Below are 16,169 nucleotides of genomic sequence, written 5' to 3'. Positions count from 1 at the left end.
TAGACAGTCTCTAATAATCTAAGAACCAGCATGTAAAAAACAATTCTTTAAAAAGCTGAATTTTTATAGAAAATTGGATTGAAGTTAAAACAGTCTGTAAAAAATTTTTTAATATTCCCCCCAGCACTGCAGGTCAGCAAGTTGGAAATTTTAGGATCAATATCAGTAGCTTTATTATACCCTTATTTTATAGGCATACTACACAGATCTTGCAGCACTTATAAACAGAACTCAATTTTTACGTTTGATATCATTTAAGTTGAACAATATCAAACTAAAAATTCAGAACAGATGCTTTGAAGTTTTCAGATTAAACTGGCATTTGGGATCTAGAGAAATACAACATGCTTCTACAATTTCAAGCTGTAAAAAAACATTACTACTAAAAATGAGCACACCAGAATTATTTCAGTTGCTGACATTTCAGTTTATATAACCCAGCTTCAATATTACTATCATCTGGAGATCATTAAGTGTACAGCCCAAATTAAACAAGCTTTCCACTGTTATTATTTGCACAACTTATTAGTGGCAGCAGCAGTAATGTAAATAAAATGCCAGAAACTGCTAGTGTTTAAATCACTGTTACATGGATCTGCTAAACAAGGGAGTTGGCAAAAGTGGTCTCTCAGCTTGAAGAATCCCAATTCCGTAGTTCATTGGAGAGTTTTTGCACTGCATAACCCCTTTACTTGTCACATTGAGTGCCTGACCTTCTTGGTTTCATCCTTGGTTAATAAGACACTGTTTAAATGGCTTCCGTTTTCCTTTCTTCTCCCAAATAACTAATTCATTAGTATTCATTGGTCAGTATTTATGACGTACCAGCAGGTGATGTCAGAAAATACAATGGACAGATAAGCTCTCAGAATTATCTACACAAAATTTTATTTACAGAGGATCTTCCAAAATAAAATAATTGGTTGAAAAAATGGTACATACTAGGGGGATTTAGCATCATGAGGAACATAGGCTGGTGTCTTCTAAATTTCTTCCTATGCAAGAACAGGCTTTATCTAGCCAAAATTGAATGAAATTTCTCACATGTAAAACAAAGAAGTTATTGGGCAAGTGTTGTTTAAAGTTGGAGAAGGCAGATGCGTGCCAAGCACCATACTGGGAATGACATTTCTGAAATTCTATTAAAGAAACAAAACAGTCTTCCAACAAAAAGGAATAAGTTATATTGAAAGGATGAAGCATCTGAACAAGTAAGTTCCATTTAAACAGGAAAAATGTATGTAGTGTATATGGCACTTATAGATAAATGCTGTAGCTTTTAGAAAAAAACAAAAAGCATTTTAACAGTTTTAAACAGGCAGTCAGACACACAATAGATATATCAGAAATTTGGAAAATTGGAACAACTCTATTCTAATAAGAAACGTTGAAAATTTTACCTGGAGAAGATACAGGCTATGTAATGCTAAACATTAGAGAAAACATGTAAGAAGTACAGCTCTTGTACCCGTAGAAAAAGAATTTCCTGCAAGAACATGAAATCCAGATTAAAATAACTGGGAATCAGATTTGCACTTACCATGGGAGAAGGACAGGAACTGTATCCAAACTGAGTATAATAGTATTGGCCTGTGGACCTAGCTTTTAGCAATGAATAATAAGATGGCAGCCCAGTAGGTAATTCTAGGACAACAAAAGTTCTCAAAAACAGCCAAAATAATTCTAGGAATTATTAGGAAAACCAGTAAGAAATACATATAGAACCAGATGCATGTAGAGATTTTGTATCTGGAATACTCTGTGTGGTCTTGTTCTTGGAAAAAGTATAGCATAACTAGAAGACAGATGCATGAAGGCAGCAAGAATTACTGAAGCTATGAAAAGCCTTTCACAGAAGGAACAGATGGACTCTTTTGGCCTAGAAAAGAAGACAGTGGATTCACAGGTGTCTACAAAATAATGGGTAACATGGGAAATGTGCACAGAAAACAGCTATACACAGTTGCTTATTACAGTTAAAACTAAGAGACATTAAGAGAAGATACCAGGTGACAGATGTCAGACAAAAAGAGTATTATTGACTTCGAAAACAGTTTATTGAAATGGTAGCATTTGATGTTACTTCTGTCAAAAAGGGGTCATGTCAAATCCCTGAAAGAAAACCCTCAAATAGCTATTAAAAACAAAGGCAGAAGTGTAGGGACTTATGGACTTGTGTGTCAGGGGCTTCAGGTTGCTAGAAACTATGCTGGAGAAATATTTGTTTCATTGTCTTTGGAAACGTGCAAGGGGAGAAAAGGAAAAGAGTTACATTCCTTTCTAACATCCAGTATTTGACCACTGCACATGAGCGGGGAAAGGTACAGCTAACAATAAATACAGCCTTTAATCCTATACCATAAAAGCTGAATTTAGTGACTGTTTATGTTGTACACAGCTTGCTGATGGTAACTTGCTGTGGCACTGGTCCCCCAGCCCCTGTTTGTGTCAACACAGTTATGTGACTTTAGCTGCTCCAGTCTAGGTAGCAGGAATGTAATTATACCAATTAAAGGCATAATAGTGACATGTCTTATTTTACCTTTTAAGGTGGGTATGCTTAAATATAGCTGCATAGTATTACTATATGAGTCACAAAAGAAACTATGCCTATAGCCAACAGTTACAGCTAGTACAAAGCATGTACTAGATTTCTAGATGAAGATTTTGTATACAAGCACAAAAGATGTAACTTAATGGATGAGGTAGAAGAAAATGGTATTGAAAAAAATGTGCCCAGAAATTCCACATATGATACCAGCTAATGGAAGACCCACCAATGACTTAACTTTTAAGATCATATCTCATGGATGGGTTGCTTTTTCCAGGGATAAAGGTCTTGTCAGCAGAAAATGAGGTACCAGGAACTTGCTGTTAATAGCCTGTGATTATAGCATGAGGCCAGTCTATATCCCCCTGCTTTTCTTGAAGCTATGTTAAATTTGTATCCCTATTTCCACTTTTTTCATATGTTATGAAAAACATTTTGAGAATCCTGCAGCAGAGCAGGTTAAGTTGTGATCATGCAGGTCTCTGAACAGACTGCTTTGCTAGCTGCATCCAAAAAAGCGAAGTTATACCAAGGTAAATAGGTCAGTTCACAGGAGGAGTGTTGCATGTTTGAGCAGAAAATGAAATGTAAAATAAGCAAAACCAAAATAGTTATTTTGGTGATAGAGCTGCAGGTGACCTTTAAAAGCACTGGATTTAATACAAGTGAAGGTTCATGTTTAGTAAAGCCTCCTTCTTTCCCTTTGTGTCTGTTTAATGAGGCAGAAAATTTTAGACTTTCTTCCTGCAGTGGTGAAGTTACATTAATTGACTAAGTGCCACTTTAAACCCCATAGCCATGCCAATCACAGAAGCAAGATAAAAAAAGCATTTGCTGCCTTTTTCTCTTAAGGACCCTTTAAAGATAATGAGGAATCTGGACACTTACCTCAGTGCACATGCAAAAACGGAAAAAGCAGACAATAAATGTGCTCTCTTCAAAACTATCTCACTTTGACTTTTTACATGCAGATTTGAATACCTCTTTAATTTTGATAACACTTTTGAGATTCATGATGACAGCGAGGTGCTGCGGAGAATGGGAATGTCGTTTGGGCTCGAGGCAGGCAAATGCTCAGCAGAGGACCTAAGAACTGCAAAATCACTGGTGCCAAAAGCTTTAGAAGGCTACATCACAGGTAAGTTATAGAAGACTTCTAAATATTGTTCCTGATCAAATTAATAACATTCGTTACCTGAAGCAAATTTTAATTATATTTATCTGCCTAGGTATGTAATATTGAAGTTATATGGGAGCTAATAGAGTTGGTGAATAAATCAGTTGTTTTACAGTTAATTTTGGAAGGTTTATCATAGTTGTCCTGTAAATTAATTCACACTGATTTAAAACAAACCTCTGAGTGAGCTGCATTATGAAAAAATTCTTAAGTAAGTTCACACCAAGAGGAGAATTTTAATAACCTTGTGCGTGTGAAGGAGCAAACTGAAAGAACCCAGCTCCTCCCAAGTCGAGGAGGAAAAGGAAACTAAAAATCCATCTTGAACTGGTTGAGTTTGATCCATATGTGACGCAGCAGCATTTGCCTGAGGTAGGTGAACACTGCAAAGAATTCTCCCTCCATGGAGACGTGCTCAGGGTATTCTCAGTGCATGGCTGACAGGCTCTCCTCTCTACAGTCATTTCCATACTTTTACTTAACACTGATACTTAGATAAAATACATGGCCAGCAGGTGCCATCTGAGCACTGAGCTTTTCTAAATAAAACAACAGGTTTCTAAAAGTTCCATGCTGAGGCTTTTACCTCCCCTGGTCATACGGTCTGAACAGCTCACACTTAAATAGACTCAAACATAGATCCTCTTCAGTGTTGTGCTTGGGGCTGCGAAAAATTGTAATAGCTTATTTTAGATTTTGTCAGACTGCGTTTTTCCTGGTGTACCCAAAGCTTAAACTTTGGCCCAGCATTTTCTGAAGTTTCTGTTGCGACCTCATCTGCAAAGGAAGCATTATCCAATTAATTACTGTATACAGACCTTCATTTTTGTCAAAAGGGGGAACCAAAAGCTATTGCCCTGACTTCTCTACTAACGAGACTTTGGTCTTGTTTAAGTTACATAAGTATAAAACTGTCTTTCACACAGGGAGGCTGGGAACTTCAAAGACATTACTTAATTACTTTAAAACTTTCCAAAAGTTGATTCTCTTCTGTTGACAACATTTAATATTCATGTCAGGATCTTTAAAATGCTGGCTTTACTTTAAAAATGCTATTTGTTTTGCTAAGAAAAATATTGTTAATCAGCCTGGAAGTTAAACATGTATTCTTAATTATACTGTGTGGGAGAGTTAAGAATGAAATAGTTTCTTAAAGTGATGTAAAAACACTGCTGGATATAAATTAGAATTCCCTTACATTCACTAAAATTAGTACCTTTAAAATGGCTTACTATTTCAAACCACATATGCTTATGTTTATCAACCCTGCTTGTGTTTTCTGGTCTCCTTTTCATTTGGATTTTAAAACTAATATTTCATATTTTAATTTCAGTCCATTTTGAAATTACACACCAAGTCTTTATAAAGCTGCACTGGTGCCAAAAAGAGAAGTTTAAAGAAATCTTGATTTATTCATTGAAAGTTTATTAAATTAAAAATTATTTACCAATCTACCATCATGTAAAAAAGGGGAAATTAGTAGAACCCACATCTTTTAATAGTGTTGCAGTCTTCAAGTTACTTAATTGCTCCCATATATCAAGAAACAAATTAAAATTTGTATTTAATTTTAAAATTGTATTAATTTTTCTGCAGATAATAGAAATTATTTACATGTGCAAAAAAACCTGTCACAACAGTATTTAGTAATACCAGCTTTTAACAATTAAGCAATAATATATCAAAACTAATGATTAGTTCATTTTAGTTTGTTTTGAAGAAACAGCCATGTACTGCTGGTGAGTTTTTGTTGAAAGCATTAAAAGCAAAACAACTGTGGTGTTCCTGCACAAGTAAGACACAAAGCAGTGCTTTGTTTCCAAGAATCTAAACAGAAACAAATGGATTCTAGAATTGCACATTAAGAATGTTGTAATTAGGGTTATTTCTCTAGTAGCAGATGAGCAGCCAGAAACCTATCTAGAATTTTAATCATAAGAAATTTATTATTTTTTTACACAAAGTGCATTGAGGCAAGTAATGTAGTCCTCAGGCACAGGTTACATTTAGCTGTCTCAGCCTCTGGAAAAATTAGTCCAGAAGTGTTACCTCCTTGTTTCCCAAGTGTAGCTAGTTTATGTACTCCAGTAGAAATAAACAGTCTTTCCATTGTAGGCCAACATCTGTCTTAACAGTCTGTATTTCACCTTGCTCTTCAAAAAGAAAAGCCAGCTAGCTATTATCTCAAAATGTTAATAAAATGCAAGACTACTAGCAGTGACTTGTTATTCATCTGGAATATTAAGCATGTACAAACAGGTACACCCCTTCAAAACAGGAAACAAGGCTGTGGTACATCTCTAATTCACTTTCTTAATCTAAATACAATGCAGTCATTCCAAATAGTTCAGCCTCCTCCTGCAAAGACAGGAGGAGACTGTTAGAACACGTTCGCTATAAAAACACCCTGCATTTATGGCAATCTTAACAAAGCCATCCAGCTATGTCCAACTATTCTCATCTATTCTCTCATAGATCACCCTAAAGCTACTGCTTAATAATGTTTCCTGTCATGTTAAAGACTCTGCTGGCAGGAACATCAACCTTGCTAGGCTTGCTTTGTAAGGTGTGCTTTAAATACCTTGCTGCTAACAAGTCTCCACAGTACAAAACAAGGTAGCCTGGAGATCCCAACGGATGGTGAGCCAATTTCTGTAGCTCTGACAACCCACCTAAACCAGTCCCTGTTCTATGCAATACACTGTACTGCACTCCTCAAATCTCAAGGAGCCAAAGCTTAACAAGAACACAGAGGGACAAATGAGAAACCTTATGTAACGAGCACATTTAGTTATTCCTCTTACCTGCTGTGGCAGAACAATTCTAGATGAAATACCAATAGTACAAACCCATTTTACTGCCATTGTGCTGTACAAAACAGTAGTTTGCTTAGGCAAAGAAAATAATAGTAAGGACTGTAACTCCTGATTTAATACATCCAGCTGGAATCACAAGCAAGCATCAAGAACTAGACAGTCCTAATAACTTTGATATTAACTTTCTGTGGAGGTGGAATTTGGGTAGGTCAGTAGAAACATCTAAGAAACAAATTAAAGATGCCCCTCTAAAAAAAATCCTCAAAGTGTAATTGAGTCAAGTGGACTTGTTTTGCTGATGCTCTTGGTAGAAATGGGCATATCTAGAAACAACTGACAGGCATTACTCATTAAGGAATTTGAAAACAAATGTGAATGTTGTAATTCCTGTACACATCCCTCAGAAGGCTTTTAACAAATTACCTCCAGCAGTTCAGCATTACTGCAAGGCCTTTCTAATCCTAAAATGTCTTGCCCCTAGGGAGGAGACTTCTTTGCACATCACACATGAAGTGTATATAGAAATAACCACAGTTCTGAGTGGAGTAAAGGCTTTAAAAGTTCCTGTAAGACAGGACAAGCTTTTTAGCAGGCCTATGGTAACAGGACAAGGAGTAATGGTTTTAAAATGAAAAAGGGCAGATTTAGACTAGTTATTAGGGAAAAAAAATTTACAAAGAGAGTGGTGAAACATTGGAACAGGATGCCCATAGAAGGGAGTAGATGCCCCGTCCCTAGAGACATTGTTTGGATGGGACTGTAAGCAACCTGATATAGTTGAAGATGTCACTGCAGGATGATTGGACTAGATCATTTTTAAAGGTCCCTTCCAAACCAGAACATTCAGTGATTGTGTATAAATATATATAAATTCCTCTTGATTAAACAGGAGACATCTATACTATAAAATCAACTCAAGCTACTTGGTACCCTGTCTTCTACACTAAACCAAGGCATCCTAACTGCAAAGAGAACGTGAAGTTTAATATCATAGAAGGAAGAAAAAAATAAGTAATTATCATAAATGTTTTTTTCTAGATATGTCTACAGGATTTTCATGGATTGACCAGGGATTACTTTCAAGTTCAGCACAAGCAGTTTCACATCTAGAGGTAGCAGGAGGCACTTCTGATACTAAATTGAGGTACATAAAATAATTTTTTATTCAAAGATAAGTGATATATGCTTGTATATGCAGTAACCTTGCTATTTCATACCATGTACATGCAGGAAAAGAGATTTGTCTATTATGGTTGATTTTGATTGCGAAAAAGTCTCTTATTCTGTCTTCCTGGATTAATTATATTTGAAAGGTAAATCAGTGTGCTCTGAATTTTGAACACAATAGCTATTTTGTGTCTGTTTGAAAAGACTAGAATCACTTCCTGGCCCTTATTCTAAGAATAACAGCTTTATCCTGATTAACCTTAAATTCCTGCCTAGGCATGAACTACAAATAGGTAATTACATTCGGAAAAAAAGCCTGATAATAATACAAGAGAATGTTTTGTGTCTAAATGTACCACTACCTAAGCTGTCATGCATGCAGTTTAGTCTACAGTCTACCCACAATTTTAAATTAAAAGCCAAGCCACCAAACAAAAACCAAACAAACAAAACAATAACAGTTAAAAAAAAAACACCTCAGCAACCATGTTTCCTTGGAAGTTACCTGCACCTTAAAAAATGGAAGAAGTGATTATTCTGGAATGGGTTCTTCCGCATGATGTTCAATAGCTTTATTTCATATTGCAAATATTTCTGTGTATTGACAAAGCTATGTTTTACTCCAAGCTTTCTTTAGCTTGAGCAATTCTACTGATCGGTTATAAAAAAGACAAAAGCTATACAATACCAATTTTTTTGTGAGTCTCCGGTATTTAAGTATTTTTAATAACTATTAGCTGTGTTTAATGTAAAAGCTTTTGGATTTTTCCCTGTTGGTAGCATTTCTTTAATTAAAGTAAAAACTGAGGCAAGAAAGGACTTGTTAAAACTAAACAAGAAATCTTCTAAACTGCAACATTTCTGTTGTTTTGATAGTGAGAACCCAGGGTTGTGTTTGGATGCTGAAGTGGCCTTAGCAACCGGGCAGCTTCTTGCCCCTAGCAGTCAACAGTCCAGCAGTGCAACATCACGATACTCTGAGTCACGGGGAGAAACTCCATGCTCATTCAATGATGAAGATGAAGATGATGAAGATGAGGATTCTTCCTCCCCAGAATAAGGACAGTAGAAAACAGAATATACAAAATGCTGCTCAAGTACTCTTAAGGGGCGCTCCTGTTTGGATTTAAGTTTTTGCCTTGGTTTGCACTGTGTTCAGTGAAGCAAAATGGAAGCTTCAAAACAAATTTCCTCAAGCTGAAATTGAAGACTTCTTGTAACTGAACACAGTGACACAGACACAGAATAAGGTATTTTTTAATCAACTATAACCAAGGAAAAGAACAAAGTCCCTGGAGATTTTGGCAAAGTAAACACCAAGTTCAGTTTCCATTTTGGGACATTCTGTCTTGAATCTCTGTTTTAAGTCTGTATCTTAATCAGATGGAGAAGAAAACAGAGTTAGGCAACAAATGCCCATTCTCACATTGTATTCTGACTGTGCTACCTTTAGAAAATGGGGGAGAGAGCACATGCAGATGCTCTAAAAATAGCTATTTAAAACTGTCTTATATGAAAATTGTTTTAGGGAAAAGGGGCTGTTAGAATGTTTGCTTTTTACTGTTCTACTTACTGTATAGAAGATTCTTTAAAGTAATATAAATTGCAAGTGATTAAGCAAATCTTGAAATAATAGTTTAAATCCATTTTAGATATTCTGGAAGTAACATTAGTATGTCTTTTGAAAGGTTCATATGTGCATTTATACTGCAGACCTAATTTATTATAAGCATAAGTGATTATTCTTAGCCATTATTAAACAGTCAGGATAAAAACTGGTATTCTCTGCACCAGCTTTTTTGAGGAAGAAGTTTAAAAACTGTATTTTCTAGATTATAGTGTATCCAGTGTAGCTTCTCCTTTACTGTTCTAACCTTATAGTCCCTTTTATTTTTCTAGCATGTTTTGTTGTTGGTTTTTTTTGAAGGCCTCTATGTTAAGGATCTCAGGCAGCATGTTTTCAAGGCAGTATTTTCAATTTCAGGGTGGGCACGTCATGTAACTTTTGAAGTCATAGGGTTGAAGGCCTTAGGAAAAAATATTAAATTTTAGCAATACATTATTTCATGGTTTGCATTCTAGTCAGCTTGGATTGTGACAAGGCTAACTTTATTATAAATAAATTCTGTTGCACTCACTAAGGTGAGTGTACTAAGTGCACCTTGGAAAAACAGTATCAAATCACTTCTTAAAATAATTTGCAGCTAACGTAACACAGCATGAATCCCATTTGAACTGTTAAATTAGACTTGGAACAGGAGGCTCAGTGTTTGGTAGTTAACATCACATCCAATCATAAGGACCTTTTTTTTTAAAAAAAAAACAACCAAAGCAACACTTGAATAACAGCAAAATACACTGTACATGTACTCTTCCCATGGTGTTCTAACCCAGAATTTTAACTAATCTCAAAGTTAACTACTTTTAATTAGGTAAATCCAGTTTAAAATAGTGTTACTTCATTTTAGTTTTTATACTATATGTACGTAGCTGACCTGCTTCTACATACCAATGTATGAGCTGTCAAGAGTTCAACAACATTGGCTGTCATTTAGTTAGAAGATAAGGCAGCTTATAGTACTGCTCTTTGCTTGAGCAGTGGCACCAAATTGTATCCCTTGACTGCTGTGACCATTACTCCAGCACCATGTGGGCTGTGTCCATGTGATCTTTTACAGGCAAACCTGCACTCAAGCCAAGGAGATCCAAAAGCACCAACCCTGAGCTGGTGGAATGACCTCAGGTACAGCTCAAATGTTACCTGGCTGTTGTACAGGAGTGAGAACAGGGCTACATACAGGACAGGTAAAACTGTGAGGAGCACACAAGCACACCTGCATGTTTGCATTACAAGTTAGAGCATCCAGCTAGAATCTTCACAGATAGTTCAAACTCCTGCATTTGGGGTTCAGTTAACATGGCACTGTTATTTTAGGTATAGCTCTTGCCTGAGCAAATGGAGCTATCTAGCTTGCACAGATGAGTTTCTAATGCACAACTTAAAAGAATTCCTATATGCCTGCCATCTTATACACCCTCTGGGCAAGACTTCTGTTAATACTGTCTATGCTCGTAGCTCACAGGCAACAGCAGACTGAGGGATTAACACCACTTCACTTCAACCAAATCTGCAACACTACCTCTATATGAAGAAAAGCTTTACAAATACAAAACAATATTCTCACTGAGAGAGTCAATGCATTTGAGTGAAGTGGCTCGCTTTTGAACTAAGAGGAGAAGGTAACAGATATTCCAGGCCTTACTATGGAACTGTCAGCTTCATGACAATGACATTTCATTTAAACATGTAATTACTCATATTCCTAAAACCCAATTATTTTTTCAAATACTGTCCTGTCAGCTTTTTTTGGAGAGGGCAGATCTAAGACACCTAGTATATATACAGTCCTCAGAATCTCTTAAAAGAGAAGAACCTTTTCTAAAGTTATTATTCCTCCCACCCTGTACATTAAGGGCACATTTAATTTTACACGTCATTCATATTTCCCACTACAGATCTGTTTAAAAGGAAAAATTGGCAAAACACTGAACAGTTATTGAAGAGGAGCACTTTGAACTAGAAGAACCTGGCAAAAAAAAAAAAAAAAAAAAAAAAAAAGCTTCCTGGCCAGAAATGGAATGCATTTCATTAGCACTCCTGTGCTTTCTGTTTTACAGGAGGAAGGGCTTCAGTGATATCTTCCTTCCCTTGATGTCCATGTCCCTCAGATCAGCAGACTGCACAGCTATTGGCTTTCTGGCAAGCTTCAAGCTATTAACTTTTTTTTAAAAGTAATCTAAGAGCACATAAAAATTATTTCAACAGTCAAAGCAAGATTTCAAAAGTGTGTTCTTCCTGAACTAGTTGAATAAAAAGGACAAAAGCTAAAACATTCAGAAGACATCTCAAAAAGAAATTAAATCCTTGGAAGCCTTTGTGCCAAGTTCCAGCTGAGGATGAAGTTCAACTAAAGCACTGTGGGTCTTGTGGTTACAATAAAGTCTGGGAACTAGGAGACTTTTGGGCCTTATCCAGCCACAGCGGTGTATGATCTCAGGCAAGCCTTTCAATTCTTGTTGATCTTAGCTGACATACTTAGAAGAAAAATCAAAACCAACACCAAAAAGAAAAAAACAAAAACACCCACAAAACAAACAAAACCAACCAATCAAACAAAACACTCTCCAAAACAGGTGAATGCAAGACCTCACAAAATGCAGCTGAACTGAGTTCTGAGCAATTATCAGTAGACTGAGAATATTAAGCACCCACACAGCTCCCACTAAGCTAATGGCAGTAGTTGTGCTCAATCACTTCTCAATCCAAGCCTTCCCTCCCTCTGAAAGCCATCAGCAGATACTTTCCAGAATAAAGTGGTTATTAGCAATACTGGTTTCCCCACTTTCTGTTCATTTACCCTCGTTCTCTCCTATCTTATGCAATACACTTGGCATTCATTGATATGAAACAAGTAGCAACTGGTACTAGATGGTATCTCTTGTAAGACACAGTTAACATGTAACTTAGGCAAATTCTATTTAAGATATATTTAAGTGACGTGTTTCTCTGTCTTGGAACACTATCTTAGTTATTAATTCAGAAGGCACTTGTCCGCAAGCAAAATAATCCTATCTGGAAATGCTTTTTTATATATTGTATATAGACTTATTTCTGGACTTAATTTATGGTGCTTGAAAAAAATCTAAATACAACTTTGAGAACCTTATCAGCATTACAAACTAGATGAAAATATATGAGTCAGAGACACCATTTTTCTATTCTGTCGAAACCTGACAGAATTTTTGTGGATTTTGGATTTTAAGATGGCATTAAAGTGTGCCATTTCAACACTGGAATTGATGGCAACAATGCACCCAATCTAACAAAGTGTGTATATTTAAGTAAAGACTACAGCATGTAGGACCATTTTCATTAAACCTAGTACAAGCCACACTAGACATTTCCATTTTGGTTAAGGTTATTATTTAGTTTTTAAACTATGGCTTGCAAGTACTTATAATCCCTCTGAGCATCGGGAAACTGCTGATTGTACAGAATACTCACAGGACTGTGAGAACTACTTTTAAAAACAAGTAGTTTATAAAGACAACTTTTCTTTTACTAAGTTAAAGATATTTGTGTTCGGGATTAATTTGAAAACAATGCCAGTAACCACAGGGTATATTATATGGTAAACAAACAAACTGGCTCACCTAATTTGTATCTTCATTACAAGAGTCTCTCAGGAACATAAAAATTTTAAAGAGACAGATACAGTGAAGCTGGAAAAAGACTATATGAAATTCTTAAATTTTTCACTTAAAAAATTATAGTAGTAATTACACTTTAAAGTGACCTTCTGCTTTCTACAAGTTTAGTTATTTTAAAAGAAGGAAATGCTACAGTTCAGTTACTTCAAGGCCTGGTATATTTTACAGCTTAAGAGACATCTCAGCCTTCCACACTATAAAACAGTGCCTTTTGCAGCATTACTGATGAGCAAGGAAGGCTGAGACACTAGTCTGTGTCATGAAATTTTGTTTTTTAAAATAGGCCACTTCTTGAATTCTGACTTATGTCTAGAAAATGCCTATAATTTTTACTTTCTGATTATCACACACTTTTACCTTTGCAAGCATGTTAACAGCTCTAAATACTCAATTTTCTGCTGGCATAACCAAATCCTGATACCATGAAACCTCCTCAAGTTCTCATTCCTTATTCATCTAAGTTGCCAAATCTCTTTCCTGTTAGAACTTGGCCTGTTTCTTACAGGCTGTGAGCAACTGTTCTCCCCTGAACCCAGCTATATTGCCAAAAAAAGTCCCTTCAGCCAACATTATTCTCAGTTGTTCATTCCCTCAACCAAATACTACCACTTTTCAAGTCACTCTAGAGCTGCTCATTGAAGTATTTCCTAGCTTGTTCAACCTAGCTTCCTGAGCCAGCATCCAGGCATACCAAACCCAGCTGGTATTGACAGATGAAATGCTCTTATAAGCAATCTGAAATTAAAAACTGAAGGGGCAGTTTATCACAACTGCTTAGAGTGCATATTCATCCTACATGCTTAACACTACCTTGTCTGACCTACTCCAAAGACCAGCTAAAAACCACCATACTTTCTTTCTGCTTACTTTTTTTTTTTACAGTACCCATGAATCCAACGTTTACGGTATCCATGCATGCTACAGGAAAGCAAAAATCCTTGCTCAAAATTGGGCCGATCTCTAACAAACCAAATCCCAGGAGAAAGCTCCTGCTTAGGAACAGTTTAGAACAAGTTAATAACTTAATTTTTCCTTTCTCCAGTAGGAAAAACAGGCTTTTGGGGGGGGGGGTTAGTTAAATCTCTAATTTAACTTTAAAAATTAGTGGATTTCATTGCACTAACACATTAAGTGTATCTCCCAGCATTTCCTTAGGAAAACACCACCAGCAAGCATAAGTTTCTGACATCCCCTTGTCCCTACAGCCAGGCTGCATATATGAAAAATACTTAGAAGTATATCCAACTGTTATGAAAGAGTATCTCACAAGCACCTCCTGTGGAAAATAAAAAAAAAATAAATTAATCCTACTTTGAACAAACCTATCAGAACTAGGATAGGAGATCCTTCCCATTCCTTAGGTCTTAACTGCAAATAACACCCTGGGACAGAAACACCAACCTCTATTTGCATATCCATCACACATCAGGAATACATGGCCAGCAAGTACAGGCACGGTTTTTACAAAGCTACATTTCTGCAAGCACTTTTTAAGAGGATCTGGCAAAAGATCAATCCCTTTGCAATGAACTAATGCTGACATACACCCCAACTAACTTTACAGAGCCACTACAACATTCAGTATGTGATGAAAAAAGACACATCCATCCATCCCCCCATCACAGTAGCACTTCTTAGTATCTACTATAATCTACATAGAAGTAGTAGAGACACTTCCTTTTTATGTTAAAACGCAGAAACTGCTTGAAATTCCATTAACTTCAATATGCAATAAGACTTCTTTCTACTCTTTTTTTTTTTTTTCTTTAAGAACGAGTCCAGTCATGGACAAAGCTGTTTTATGACTTCTGTCATGCTGAAGTCAAAGGCAGGTTTGTAAATGTGGCAGGTGGGAAGAAAGGAAACACTGACAAATCCAATTTCTGAGGATGCTAACTTTATGGGAATTGAAGTTTTAATTAATTTTTTAATTCACTTTGTCCTACTTTTCCCCTTGCCCTGTTCCCTCTGCCAACATATGTGTTGGCATAAGGTGTCACACAAACACTTGGCAGAAATTTTTCTCCCTTCTCTTATACTAAACTCCTGTGTCTTCACAAAAATTCAAGTTGCCCATTTATCTCCCGAACAACTTGCTGCATAACTTTGAATTGTCCATAGATTTCTTCCTTTCCAAATACCTTTAGATTATAAACTAAATTTTTATTTTTGCAGAAAGACTGCTATTAAGCTAAGCTGATTTTTGTCCCGTTAAATAGTGTTAATTTCTACTACCACACTACGTGGTTAGAAGTAATGTAAAAAAGAATGTGGTGGTAATTATATGTGCTTTAAACACTGACAAAGATATAAAAAGGCATATACAAAGTTTTACTTTCCTAATAGGAACACTGGCATTAGCAAATAGTATATTTGAACCAACAGGAAATATTACTTTGTAGTAGCAAACACTTTGTAAATAAAAACTTGTTATTTTTTTAATGGAAATTTTATAGAAGAAGCTATTTCTGTATCCTCAATCAATCCCATGTTTACCTAAAATGCTGCAAGTGGGAATTGTACGTTGCAAAACGGGGGTGGGGAGCAGACAAACATGACATGACTGAAGTGAAAACTATGTACACTTTGGAGAAAAACACCCAGTTGTCTGGGAACAGGAACGTAAAGCATAATTACAGAACTGAATAAAACAATTTCAAGGAAATGGAATTGGGCTTATTTTTGAGAAAAAAACCCAAGTGCTCAAGTTTCATGTTAACACTATGAGTTATACCACACTTAAAAAAAAACCACAATTATTTAATGTCTACAAAATATTGCATCCTTTGGTGTTTTGAAAATAAATATAAAAATCTAGCAATTGCAGCCTCATTCCTTAGTTTACAATTCAGAGAAACTTAACTTCATTGTCCAGGGGAAGATGCAGAACTTCTCAAATTGTTACATTTTGACAATGCAACTCACAACATTTAGGAATATTACTGTCCCTGTCTCATCAAGACATGCACCCAATCTATGCCTAAGAAAACTCCTCAGAAAGACCTGACCTATTTCCACATCAAACTAAATGAAGGTTTCACACAGGATTTTTCATCCTGTTTTCCTAAAAGCATTGGGTCTTTTTATTTGACAGTCAAGTCTGGGAAAAAGGAATTCAATGTGCTTATGAATATACATGATACAGCTCACCATGCTGTACCCCAGTACACATGCCACCCTTGTGTCC

The 16,169-nt window shown here is 36.0% G+C and overlaps 1 protein-coding gene across 3 annotated transcripts in view; it reads left to right on the top strand.

Annotated features, from left to right (window-relative positions):
• Window positions 1-15,647, top strand: part of TFDP2 (transcription factor Dp-2) — a 54,392-nt gene extending 38,745 nt beyond the window's left edge. For all 3 annotated transcript variants that reach the window (XM_030456142.1, XM_030456140.1, XM_030456141.1), the window contains exons 11-13: window positions 3,523-3,689; window positions 7,583-7,688; window positions 8,588-15,647. In XM_030456142.1, coding sequence (XP_030312002.1) covers window positions 3,523-3,689; window positions 7,583-7,688; window positions 8,588-8,771 — 457 coding nt within the window. In that variant the 3' untranslated portion in view covers window positions 8,772-15,647. The remainder of the gene's footprint in view (window positions 1-3,522; window positions 3,690-7,582; window positions 7,689-8,587) is intronic.
• The last annotated feature ends 522 nt before the right edge of the window (window positions 15,648-16,169 follow it).

The sequence above is a fragment of the Calypte anna genome, chromosome 9 (genome assembly GCF_003957555.1).
Source record: "Calypte anna isolate BGI_N300 chromosome 9, bCalAnn1_v1.p, whole genome shotgun sequence".
Lineage (NCBI taxonomy): Eukaryota > Metazoa > Chordata > Aves > Apodiformes > Trochilidae > Calypte > Calypte anna.
The sequence above is the reverse complement of the archived record's forward strand: the minus strand, read 5'-3'. Positions and strand labels throughout refer to the sequence as shown.